The sequence below is a fragment of the Moschus berezovskii genome, chromosome 22 (assembly GCF_049115385.1).
Source record: "Moschus berezovskii isolate FMDL1 chromosome 22, NW_MosBer_1.0, whole genome shotgun sequence".
Taxonomy (NCBI): domain Eukaryota; kingdom Metazoa; phylum Chordata; class Mammalia; order Artiodactyla; family Moschidae; genus Moschus; species Moschus berezovskii.
The window spans coordinates 17,760,994-17,773,607 of record NC_142481.1 but is presented as its reverse complement, the minus strand read 5'-3'; the positions used below and the strand labels follow the sequence as shown (position 1 = coordinate 17,773,607).

Here is a 12,614-nt window from a genome sequence, read left to right as displayed (position 1 = left end):
AAATCCTGTTCTGGTTCCAGAGTGAATGAGAAAGGGTATAAAGAGACCTCTGACAGGTCACAGGCTGTAAGAATCTTAATTGATGGTTTGGGACTGGAGGGGCTGGATGGGGCAGGATGGACCACAAGTGGTAAAGGATAGAGCGAGCCTCTCCTATCCTCTAGCTAGTGATTGAGGCAAATTACCCATCCTGTGCCTCAGTTTTCCACACCTGTAAAATGGGAATAATAGTAACACCCATCTTATAGGAAGAATTAAATGAGTTAATAGCAAAGTGCTTAGAATGGCACCAAGCCCAAAGTAGGTACTCAGCGAACATCAGTTTGCAGGTTCCCCTGTGTGGTGCCTAAGACCTGTCCTCACTGTGCCTCTGCCCGCCACCCCTGACAGGAGGGACCGGAACAGCAATAGAGTTATTTTTTGCAGGGGAATTTCACAGCCCAGGAAGTGCTGGCACAAAGGCCCAGACCACAAAGGTGTCTGGTGTCCCTAGCGTGGTGTCCCTGGCTTCCTCTCCCTCTGCCCCGGGCCAGCCCCACCCTTGATTCCTCTTGCCCAGCAAAGTTGAGCTGGGGAGATTCTGGAACTTCACCCTATCTAGAACTGGAGGTCAGGACCTGAAGAGCAACCCTCAGCCAAAAGTGCCCCACTGTGGTCCCGAAAGAGCCCCAACCCTCATCCTTTTCATTTAGCAGACAAGTTACCTGCCATTCGGGCAGAATTCCAGACCCACCTGAGGCTGACTGTGTGACCCCAGGCGAGGAAATGGCCCTCTCCTAGCCTCAGTTTCCCAGTTCGTAAAATACAGATTAATAACAGAACTTGCTATACACATGCTTGTGGAGGTAGAATTGGACCCAGCATATAGCAGGGCTCTAGCACAGGTAGTTATTTAGTCACTTGACAAATATTTATTGAGCACCTGCAAGCTGACAAAGGGCTTCCCTGGTGGCTCAGATGGTAAAGAATCTTCCTGCAGTGCAAGAGACCCGGGTTCGATCCCTGGGTTGGGAAGATCCCCTGCAGAAGGGAATGGCAAATCACTCCAGTATTCTTGCCTGGGAAATCCCATGGACAGAGGAGCCTGGCGGGCTACAGTCCATGGAGTCACAGAGTCGGACACGACTGAGCGACTAACACAACAGTACAAGGTGCCAGGCACAGTTGAAGGTGCTGGAGACGCAGTGGCGCACGGGACAGTGTTCTCACCTTGAGGGAGCTTGTTTTCCAGGGTTGGAAGGACAAGAGGTGAATGGAGGAACCATATAAAAAAGAGTATAATGTCAGGTAGTGTCAACTGCTGTGAGAAAAAAAATGGTAAAGGAGGTCAAGTAAGGGACGGTGGAGGCAGTTTGTCCTGAGTGGACAGAGGGCCTGATGAAGTTGATGTTAGAGCCAAGAGCTGCAGGAGGAGAGGAAGTCAGTCCTGGGGTCACCTAGGGGAAGAGTGGTCCAAGCAGAGGTGAGGGAGGACCAAGGCTCTGAGGTGGGAATGAGCTTGGTGTGTTGGAAACAGCACGGGCCTCCACGGCGCGGGGTGGGTGGGGGCAGGAAGGAGTAGAAGATGACGTCAGAGACAGAGAGGGTAGCGGGGTCACGAAGGGTCCTCTTCTGGAAAAGTGGCACCTCTAGTACCCAGAGCAGAGCAGCCTCTATGGTTTGGATCCAGGGTGTCCCTCCTGCTTGGGAGGGGTCTGGAGTATTATGGGTAGCCCTAGGCTGACACCCCCCGCCAAGCCTACTTGGGCTCCAACACAGTGACCTCCAGGCCCGAGTGCCCAGGGTCCGAGGCGGAGGTCACCAGGAGCTTCCTGCCAGGTTCCCCTGGAGATTCCAGGGGGATGACCTCCATAATTTAAAGTCCGGAGCCCTGCCCTCAAACCGCCCTCCAAACCCTCTGGTGACTCGGGGGGGGTCACCTTTCCCAGAGTCCGCATCTGGGGGTCCCCGGAGTCTGGAGGGGTCCGACGCCCAGACCACGCGCCCCACGCCCGAAGCCGCGGTCCCTGCGCCACCACCGGGAGAGGCCGGTGCGGCGGGCGCCTCCCGGGCCGCTGCGGCAAAGGCTGGGCAGCCGCGCCCTCCCCCCGCGGTGATTCATCCCGCCCCCTCCCTCTCCCTCCTCCCTGCCGTGGCCGGCGCCGCCGCCGCCGCCGCCGCTGCAGTGCGCAGGAGACCGCGGCCCGCGCCCCAGCGCGCCCGAGCCGGAGCGGGGCCGGGGTCGGCGCACCTGGCGGATGTGTCCGGCTGCGCGCGCCGACGCAGCAGCCCGAGCAGCGGCCGCCGCCCGCGCGGCGGGGATGCCCGGACGCCGGGCCCCGGGGCTGGGCCCCCGGCGGTAACCGGAGCGGGGGGGCCGCGCCCCCCCTCCCCCCTCGCCGGTCCCAGAGCCGCAGCTGCTGCGCCCGCGCGCTCCCGGGGACATTCTAACCGCCGCCGGGTCCCGCCGCCTCTCGCCCCGCTATTAATACCGGCGGCCCGGGAGGGGGGCGCAGCGTGCGCAGCGCAGCCATGGGGACGCTGCTGGCCTTCGTGGTCGGCGCCGCACTGGGTGAGTGCGCGGGGGGCGCGCGCGGCGGGGGCACAGCCGGCACACTGGCCGGGCGGCGGGATTGGCGCTCGGGACGCTGGGCCGCGGGCGAGGGCCGTCCCCACCCCGTCCCCCGGCCCGGCTAAGTCCGCTTCAGAAGTTGTGCGCGCGGGGAGCGGGGCTCGGGAGGGCGCAGAGGCGCGGGTGGGCGCGAGCGGCCGAGGGCCGGGCTGGCACGGCTCGGCGGCTGCGGGCGCCCAGCCGGGGGCGAGGAAACGCGGAGTCAGCTGCTCCCGGAGAGCCCCGCAGGCTGCAATGTGACACCTACAGCCGCGGGAGGTGGGGGGGCGGGGAGGCGGCGCCCGGAGATTGGGACGGAGAGACCGAGAGAGAGAGAGAGAGAGAGAGACGGAGGGGGAGCCGCGGCTAGAGACACAGAAGTACTCCTGAGTGCTCCGCTGGGAGACTGGGGAGCTGGAAAGTGAGGAGGGAGACAGAGAGAGGGGTGCAGAGTATGCCAGAGAGTTAGGGATCTGAGCGGTGGAGAGAGAAAAACTTGAGCGAGGCAGGCAGAGATAGAGACACAGGTAGACGCAGGGAGAGGTGGAGTTTTAGAAGGGCAGGGAAAGGTGCAGGGCGAGATGGAGAGGCCAGGAGAGGGTGTCTGGGCCTGAGACAGAGACACAAAGCGGGGCCTTCGGAGAGATCCCTGAGAGAGATAAAGAGGGGGCCTCAAGGACTGAGGCGCTCAGGGAGATGGAAGGAGACCGCAGAGGAGGAGGGCAGAAAACCCCGATTAACAGAGGAAAGACTGGGGGGCAAAGGAAAAGCCTCGGAGCTGGAAAGACAGCAGGAGCTAGTGAGCAGGAAGGAGGAGGCAGGTAAGAATGAGGATGAGGGACTCAAAGGGACTGGAATCTGCTGGGGATGCGAAGGCCCTGGGTCGGGAAAGAGCTCAGAGAGTTTTGAGAAGCTGATGGGGGGGTGGGTGTTGGCTTCAGGAAGTGAGGAGCCTGGGAGCAGAGGGGACTGAGGCAGGAGAAGATAGTAGCGGGTGGATGTCGGGAACTCACGGGACTGGGGAGCAGGGCTGGAGTGTTTTTCTGCCCTGGCTCCCGTGCCCAGCTCCTTCTCTGAGGCCTTGGCTTCTCCCAACCCTTTTGTCTGAGGCTGGTTGGTCTTAGAGAGCAGTCAATGCTGGTAGAACTGACACTGCCACCTTGAATTTCTCACACCACTGGAATTCTGGTCCTACCACCTAGACACTGCAATTCCTTGGACAAGTGGCCTCCTGAGAAAGGGGTACTTGGGTAGCACAGACTCTAAGTTACTGACCACAGTAACAGCCCTGTTGACTGGGGGCATCCAGTGTACCATGGGCTTCCCTAGTGGCTCAGACAGTAAAGAATCCACCTGCAATGCAGGAGACCCGGGTTCGCTCCCTAGGTTAGGAAGAGCCCCTGGAGAAGAGCATGGCTACCAACTCCAGTATTTTTGCCTGGAGAATTCCATGGACAGGAGCCTGGTGGGCTTCAGTCCTTGGGGTCGCATAGAGTCGGACACGACTGAGCACACACACACTGTATCAGGTCCCCTGCAGCCTTTCCTACCTTAAAGAACCTGCCCAGCCACCTCCAGAAGAGACAGTCATTTCCCTCACTATTCACAGGGGCAATCAGAGAGGATGAGGGACTCACCAAGGGCACGTAGCTGGTGGCAGGGCCAAGCTCCGAGCCTGGTTCTGGCTATTCCTGATCGTAATCAAGGGGAACCAGATGGCTTCCAAGGGGCCCGAGAGCTGTCAGCCAGTGAGCCTGGCATTGCCAAGGGTGATGGGTACCCCGGCTCGACCTGAGCCCACTGTCCCTGCAGTGTCCTCAGCCTGGGGGGGCTGCGTGGAGGTGGACTCAGAGACCGAGGCCGTGTATGGGATGACCTTCAAAATCCTGTGCATCTCCTGCAAGCGCCGCAGTGAGACCACCGCCGAGACCTTCACCGAGTGGACTTTCCGCCAGAAGGGCACAGAGGAGTTTGTCAAGGTAGGCTGGGCTCCTGGCACAGGAGGGTGGGCATCTGTGTGGGAGCTAATGACGGGGAGCAGGATTCTGGTTGGGGTTGCGAGTTTGTTTGCACCCGGGTGCCATTTCTGATGACCTGGATCCACATGCCAGCTCCACCAGGATCAGCTGGTGACCTTGGGCAAGCCGTTGAACCTCTCTGAACCTTCATTGCCTCCTCTGTGAAGAACGGGGAGTGGGTAGTCTCCAGCTCTGAGGCTGGTGTGAGAATTGAGTTCCTGCACCTGGCACACGGTTGTCACAAAATATACGTCATCGGAATATTTTATACCAGCAAAAAATGCCTCAGATGGTTATCATGGAAGGAAACAGAACTTTTTGACCTCCTTTTTGCTCTCTGTGTTTTGAATTGCATAGGAGAGGGTTCCATAAACTTTTTGAGGGCCTGCCAGAGAATTGAAGTCTACAGCAGCCCGAATTGGGCTGTCTCTCACCCTGCCTGGGGAGTGTGTCTGGGGGCCGGGCAAGATGGTAGAGAATGAAGACCAGGAAGGCTGAATGGGGGCTCCGGAGGATGGCCAAGGAGCGTGTGCAGTGGTGTGTTTGTGTCAGGGCTCGGGCACAGTCTGGGTCCTTTTGTGTTTGTGCGTCAGGGCGAGGGTCAGAATAGAGGTCTCGGTGGGGCGGGGGTGGCCAGTGGTGACCCCGCGCCCACTGCCCCCAGATCCTGCGCTATGAAAACGAGGTGCTGCAACTGGAAGAGGATGAACGCTTTGAGGGCCGTGTGGTGTGGAACGGCAGCCGGGGCACCAAGGACCTGCAGGACCTGTCCATCTTCATCACCAACGTCACCTACAACCACTCAGGCGACTACGAGTGCCACGTGTACCGCCTGCTCTTCTTCGACAACTACGAGCACAACACCAGCGTCGTCAAAAAGATCCACCTTGAGGTGGTGGACAAAGGTGAGTCAGGCCCCCGGGGAAGCCAGATGGAGGGACAGATGGTGCAAGCGGGGGGGATGGGAGGGATGGATGGGCTGGCTCAGCGCCTGGGCAGCAGGGGGTGGAGGCAACACCTCCCGCCTGGACTCCAGCTCCAGCCCCCGCTTCCCTTCAGCCACGAAGAGGTCAGGGCGGGCCTGTCCCACGGAAGTGCTGAGTGCAGAGCTGAGCTCTGCCTCCTGCACTGTGAACCCTGGCGGGTGCCTCCCTATCTCTGAGCCTGAGTATCGACCTGTAGGAACCAGGGTGATAATGGTGTCTCTCTCTCGGTGTGTCGTTGGAGCCATTCTGATGTCATGGGGAGGTGGTGAGGATGGAGTGAGATGCTGGATGTGCGAGGCTGGTGTATCTGTCACAGCAGGGCCTCGGCACACGAGGGCCATGGTTGTGGTGCTTCTGATTGTCAACAGCCTTAGTCCTGCCCCCCTGTGTCACCTGGGGCAGGAAATCAGCAGTGTCACCTGTGGTGGGGCTCCTCAAATTCTACCATATGCGGTCGTGCTGTTGTTTGGATCTTGACTCAACAGATCCGTGTTGGGCCCAGGATTCTGTCTCAGATGAGGCCAAGGCTGCAGGTCTGGGGCCACGCTGAGCAGCAAAGATCTAAGGTGTATTTTGAACCATTTTTCATCATTTCGGCTTCAACTGCTTTGGACCCCTTCCCTGAACCATCTTCTGACTGGTTGTAAATTGGAATTTCCCAGAGCCCCAGGGACCGTTGGCCTAGAGTGTCAGGGAGATATCCCAGACCTTGGGCTTCCAAAGAGCATGGCAGGTGAGTCCTGAGGGGCCATCAGTACACACACACCATCATGGGCCACGTGCATTGGTGCCCCCCTTCCCCAAGATGGGGGCTGGCCTCATCGTCCTGTATGACGTCCCTCACTGAATCCTCCCACCCACCATCTGGTGGCTCAAACAGTAAAGAGTCTGCCTGCCAATGCAGGAGATGCAGGTTTGATCCCTGGGTCAGGAAGATCCCCTGTAGAAGGAAATGGCAACCCACTCCAGTATTCTTGCCTGGGAAATCCCACGGACAGAGGAGCTTGGCAGGCCACAGTTCACAGGGTCGCAAAGAGTCGGACTTAGCAACGAAAAAATAACCCACCTTCTGGCGTAGAGGCTCTTCTTATCCCCATTTTGCAGATGGGGAAACCGAGGCTCAGGGAGGTAAGATTCCAAGGCCAAGGTCACAGAGCTGTGACCTGGATTTGAACCCAGCCAAACCTGTGTGGTTGTTGTTTTTATTCTTGGCATGATTCACTATGCTCTGCTGTCAGTCAGAGCCTGCGGGTTCCTGTTAGTAATTAGCATTTTTACGTGTATTAGCAAAGTGATCTAGCAGAATTCAATTCAGGAGACATGTCTGAGTGACTCTTTGGTGTAGGTCATGATGCTGGGTGGGTGGCCACCCACAGATGTTGATGATGGAGCCCTGCCCTGGTGAGTTGGGCGACGGTGGAGGAGTTGTGAAAGACAGCCCCAAATACTGTGACTTAACAAAGTCTGGGTCAGTCCTGTCTCCCAAATCTGTGCTCAGGTGAAGGGTCAGGGGGTAGGAAGTTTCCTGGATGCCCTTTGGGCACCCAGGTTCTTTCCATCTTGTGGCTCAGCCCTTGCTCATGATGCTGTCTTCCCCAGCATGGTGGAGTCTGGGCTCAGGCACGCCCGGGTCCCAGAAGAGCCTCTATTTTTTTTTTTAACATTATCTACCACATTATACTGCTTCCCAGTATATGTGGGAGGCTTATATTTATGTAACGCAGGACTTATATTTAGTTGGGCTTGCCAGGTGGCGCTGGTAGTAAAGAACCTGCTTGCCAATGCAGGAGACATAAGAGACTCGGGTTCCATCCCTGGGTTGGGAAGATCCCCTGGAGAAGAGAATAACAACACTCTCCAGTATTCTTGTCTGGGATGTCCCATGGACAGAGAGCCTGGTGGACTGCAGCCCATAGGGTCACAAAGAGTTGGACACGACTGAAGTGACTTAGCACACATGGACTTATGTTTATGTAATATAGGACTATTTCTGTTATCTTCCCAGAGCCTGTATTTTTTACACCATCCACCATACCCCAGTGTCTTTTAATCCACCATGTTTTAGTTCTGGTTTTTAACCTTACCCACTGTGTATGTTATATATGCTATAGTGTTTTCACATTACCAAACACAACAATGTTTTTTTAATTATAATCCATCATCCCAGAGTATTTTTAATATCATCCACCATATTCGTTCGTTCGTCCGTTCCGTTGCTCAGTCGTGTCCGACTCTTTGCGACCCCGTGGACTGTAGCCTACCAGGCTTCTCCGTCCATGGGATTCTCCAGGCAAGAATACTGGAGTGGGTTACCGTTTCCTTCTCCTCATTTGTTTAACCCTTAGCCACCATGCTATATGTTCTAAAATATTATCAGTCGTGTCATAGTATTTAAAAAATTTTTATTTGGTGTGTATTCAGCATCCGTGCTCATTTTGTAGAATTGTTCACTTTATGTGTCACTCTATGGTGTTTCATTCCCCATGGTATTATTGTATTGTTAGCATCAGTAGCCATTGCTGTCTTCTTTATCATCAGCCACTGTCTTACTGCCATTTCAACATTACCTATCAGTCGGTATTGCCTCCTGGTCATGACCCCTCCGTAATGAACTGAGTCGTTTCCAAAGTGGGGAGCAGTGGGTGCTGGAGATGAGGCCTTCACTGAACTGGGAGGGGTGCAGAAGATGGAAGGAAGCATCTGGGTGTCTCCCACCAGGGGTGGGGCTGGCATCTGGGGAGAGGAAGGCTTATTCTGTCTGGACACACCCAATAAGAGGGCAGCTGGTGTGGAGGTGCAGTAGTGGCTGAGGCTGGCGAGACATCCGGCCCGTAGACACGCAGGCTGGGGCTTCAGATCTGCCCCTGGGGGCAGGCAGGTGAAGCTCTCCAAAGATTCAGGGATTTTGAAGAAATCAAAGGGCCCCTCAGAGAAACTGCCCCTGCTCCCGGGTGTGACTGCTGTGTCTCAGTTTCTCATCTGTGGGGACGGGGGGTTGGGGGGAAGACAGCCCTGCCTCCTGAGATATCTGTGGGTTGATGGAGACTGCCCTGGATATACCACGGCCATTTCCAAGTCTCTGGTTGAGGAAGCTTTTAAGAGTGGATAAGAGCTCGGACCTTGCAGTCAGTTCCACCTGGAGTTGACGCCTGGCTTTGAGTGCAATCCTGGCTGTGCATCCTTGCCTGGCACTTTCTCCTCTCTGAAGTGAAGTGAAGTGAAAGTTGCTCAGTCGTGTCTGACTGCGACACCGGGGACTGTAGCCCACCAGGCTCCTCTGTTTGTGAAATTCTCCAGACAAGAATACTGGAGTGGGTAGCCATTCACAGGGGATCTTCCGACCCAGGGATTGAGCCCAAGTCTCCTGCAGATTCTTTACCGTCTGAGCCACCAGGGAAGTCCTCAGATGGCCTGTCCTGCAGATGGCCTAGAGAGCCATACCTGTCACCATCCTAATCTGATTGGGAGAGTAGGATACCAGTTTACTTAAATCTGTTTGGTTGGTGAGTTCCAGGAGCATGGGTGAGAATTCTGATGACTGAGTTTTATCCATGCTTGCATGTGTGTGTGTTCAGTCATGTCTGACTCTTTGTGACCCCGTGGACTGTAGCCTGACCACCAGGCTCTTCTGTCCATGGAATTTCCCAAACAAGAATACTAGAGTGGGTTGCCATTTCCTACTCCAGGGAATCTTCCCAACCCAGGGATTGAACCCACATCTCTTGTGTCTCCTGCACTGGGAGGCAGATTCTTTACCACTGAGCTTTATCCAACATGTATTCAACTCTTTGCTTCTGGAGGTCAGCTGACATGGGAAGCCTGGACTCTCTGCATCCTTGGGGTTGTTTCAGAGTCAGTGAGATGCTCAGATAAAGAACTCAGGACAGAGCCCAGGCAAGAGCATACTTTCACCGCAGGAGACACATTCAGGGTATCTGGAGTGAAAGAACAAGCAAACAAACAAACGGGTGAGGTGTGGAGTCCTGTCCCAAGCTCCTCCTGCCGGGAAGCAGGGGAGAAGCACTGGGCCCTGCACCCCCATCCCTGTGGCCCAGAAAGCCTTGGTACCGTCTGCCTCGGGTGGAGCAGCAGAAAGCACCCACTCCCAGGGGAGGAGGAAATGGCAACCTGCTCCAGTGTTCTTGCCTGGAAAATCCCATGGACGGAGGAGCCTGGCGAGCTACAGTTCATAGGGTTGCAAAGAGTCGGACATGACTAAGCAACTTAGCACACACCTGGGGAGGAAGACCACATGAGAACAGCGGGGGAAATGAGGTCCCGGCCATCCGGGAGGAGGGGCTGGGGACGCAGGGTGGACACCTGCGAAATCCAGCCGAGGACGCCACCGCGGGCTTGCGTTCTGGCCCCCCAGCTGAACATGCTCCTTGTACAGTTTAAATTTAGGCTCCATGAAAGGAAGCTGACATTGGCAAGAGCCATGGCTGTGGAAAGGAGAGAGGGTTTCCGGAAAACATCAGCGAATAGCCAGCGCTTGGGCAGTGCTGACTCTGGGCACATCCACGCGTGTTACAGATGTTAACTCATTTCCTCTTCCCAGCAACCCTGTGAGAAGGCATGAGTATTATCATCCTTATTTTACGGCAGGGGAATAGAGGCCCAGAGAGGTGGAGTCATTTGCCTGTGGTCACACAGCAAAGTCAGAGATAAGATTTGGACCCTGACAGTCTGAACCCAAAGCCCTGCTATTAACTACTGTGCTGTATCGCCCCAACAATAACAGTGATGATATTAATAATAGTAAACATGTATCAAGTGCTCGCTATCTATCAAGCACTATGGTAAGGGTTTTAAAAGCTTATTTAATTCTCACAACACTCCCATGAAGGAGATACTGTGATTATCAACTTTTTACAGGTAGGAAAATTGAGACCCAGAGAGGCTGAGTCACTTGCCCAGGGTCACACAGCTGGCAAGTGGCAGAGCCAGGATTTGAACCTGAGCCTTCTCATTGCAGAGCTTCAGCTCTGGGGTAGCTACAATCACCTGTGTGACACGGAGGCACCCTCAAGTTACACAGGGAGACAGGTTCAGGGCGATCTGAAAGCCCTTCCAAGGCCAATTATTAAGAACCACAGTAACAGTGATGCCTCTGGGGGAGAGCATGGCCTCATTTGCAGACAAGTCCCAGGGAGGTCAAGCCACTTGCCCAGGCTTGCACAGCAAGCTCAGGACACACTCAGGCTGCCACCTGACGCTGCCTGGCCTCTGCAGCCAACAGAGACATGGCGTCCATCGTGTCCGAGATCATGATGTACGTGCTCATCGTGGTGTTGACCATCTGGCTCGTGGCAGAGATGGTTTACTGCTACAAGAAGATCGCCGCCGCCACGGAGGCTGCCGCACAAGAGAATGCGTGAGTGGGGTCCTGAGGAGGGGAGCTTGGGCTGAGTGGGGAGGCGGGTGGGGAAGTGACCCAGGCACCATCTGCCAGTCCTCCCCAGAGGGGACCGTTTGGTGCCAGAGATGGGGTGAGGCTGCGATTGGGTCCCTGCCCCTCCGTGCTCAAACTCTGTTAGTCCCCACTTCTGTTAGGATCCAGAGCTCAGGCCTAGCATCCTTTGCCCCAGAGATACACGACTCCAGGCCCTAGCCCTTTTTATCTGCCAGGACCCAGGAGTCTGAGCCCCCCACTCGCTTCTCCCTCAGACTCAAGACCCCAACCCCTTGGGGACCCGGAGTCTAGGCCCCCAGATCCCCTCCTCCCTCACATTCAGGACTCCAGACCTCCAGCCTGGGCTCCTCTTGGGTCCCTAAGATCCAGCCTGCTGCCTCCTCTTCTCTCTGACCCCTGTGCCCCTGGGGAACAGAGACCTCAACCCTCATCAGTCTCCATGGGGGGAATGGGCCAGAGTGACGATGGAGTCGCTGGACACCTGGCTTTTGCCCCCACAGCTCGGAATACTTGGCCATCACCTCAGAAAGCAAAGAGAACTGTACGGGTGTCCAGGTGGCCGAATAGCCCCGGTAAGGTGGGCGGGCGGGTGGGCAGGGGGCTGGAGGGCCTGGGAGGTGCCAGCTAGCTGTTAGGTTCGTCATGCCCTGTCTCTCCCCTTTCAGGCCCTGGGCTCCGCCTCAAGGAAGAGCCAGCCCTAATGGGGGAACATCCAGGCGAGGCCTGCCCCCGGTGGGGGTTGGCCATTCCTGGGCCTCCACAAGCCTCAGAGTCCTGCCAGTGGAGCCTCCAGGGTGGGAGGGGGCAGGGGGCTTGGCTCACACCCCTAATCCAGCCTTCTTCCTCCTGCCCCATCACCCACCCGCGCCATGCATGATGGCTAAAGCAATACTGCCGCTGCCCCTACCCCTGCTTCTGCTGCCTGTTTGGGGGGGGGCGCGGTGAGGTGGGGGCAGCGGCTCCGCACCCCTCCTTCTTGCTGATTTGCACACACTGGCCGCTTCGGACACGCACTAACAGGGGCCCAGCGCCTCCCTGCCCCCTCCCCGCCCAGTGGGGCTTGTGATGGCTGGAACGGTTCGGGGCAGGGGGTTCCTGGACACCCCCCCAACTCCCCTCCAAGCCCCGGCGCCATTTCCCTTCCTGCTTCCTCTGGCTGGACCTGGGGTCTCCTCTTCCTGCGATGCACTCTCACCCCAGCCCAACCCACCCTCTCTCACCAGCCTTGGATTGTGGCCACTTAGAAAGGGGCCCATTCAGCCTCGTCTCTCTTTACACACGTAGTTTTGTTCATGAAATAAAGATTCTTGGACTTGATTCACAGTCTCTCTCGTGAGCCCAGTCACCTTCTACACCCCCTCCAAATCCGAGAGAGCCCCCTGGTGTTTCCGGGGACCCGCCCTTCTAGCCCGGAGACAGGGCCTCTGTGCACACATTCGGTGGGGGAAGGATGGGGCAGGACAGACGGGGCCGCATCTCAGGCTCGGCACCTGCCTGAAGTCTCAGCGGGTGCAGCCACTTGATGCTTGATTAGTGTTGGGGTTCAGGGAGTCATTAGCTCAGCGGGGACCAGGAGTTTCAAGAGAGCCAGACTGGAGCGGAGGAAG

The 12,614-nt window shown here is 56.7% G+C and overlaps 1 protein-coding gene across 1 annotated transcript; it reads left to right on the top strand.

Moving 5' to 3' along the window:
• The first annotated feature begins 2,183 nt into the window (after positions 1 to 2,183).
• Positions 2,184 to 12,324, top strand: SCN1B (sodium voltage-gated channel beta subunit 1). Its single transcript, XM_055410971.2, has 6 exons — positions 2,184 to 2,551; positions 4,403 to 4,569; positions 5,273 to 5,513; positions 10,827 to 10,968; positions 11,508 to 11,579; positions 11,673 to 12,324. Exons 1-5 carry the CDS (start codon positions 2,512 to 2,514, stop codon positions 11,572 to 11,574), a joined length of 657 nt encoding a protein of 218 aa, XP_055266946.1. The 5' UTR covers positions 2,184 to 2,511; the 3' UTR covers positions 11,575 to 11,579; positions 11,673 to 12,324.
• Positions 12,325 to 12,614: the final 290 nt, after the last annotated feature.

Excerpts from the sequence above, each read along its gene's own strand:
- SCN1B (XM_055410971.2), top strand. The coding sequence starts at position 2,512 with ATGGGGACGCTGCTGGCCTTCGTGGTCGGCGCCGCACTGG. Across the intron at positions 4,570-5,272 it reads GCACAGAGGAGTTTGTCAAG|ATCCTGCGCTATGAAAACGA; the intron begins GTAGGCTGGGCT and ends CACTGCCCCCAG. Across the intron at positions 5,514-10,826 it reads CCTTGAGGTGGTGGACAAAG|CCAACAGAGACATGGCGTCC; the intron begins GTGAGTCAGGCC and ends TGGCCTCTGCAG.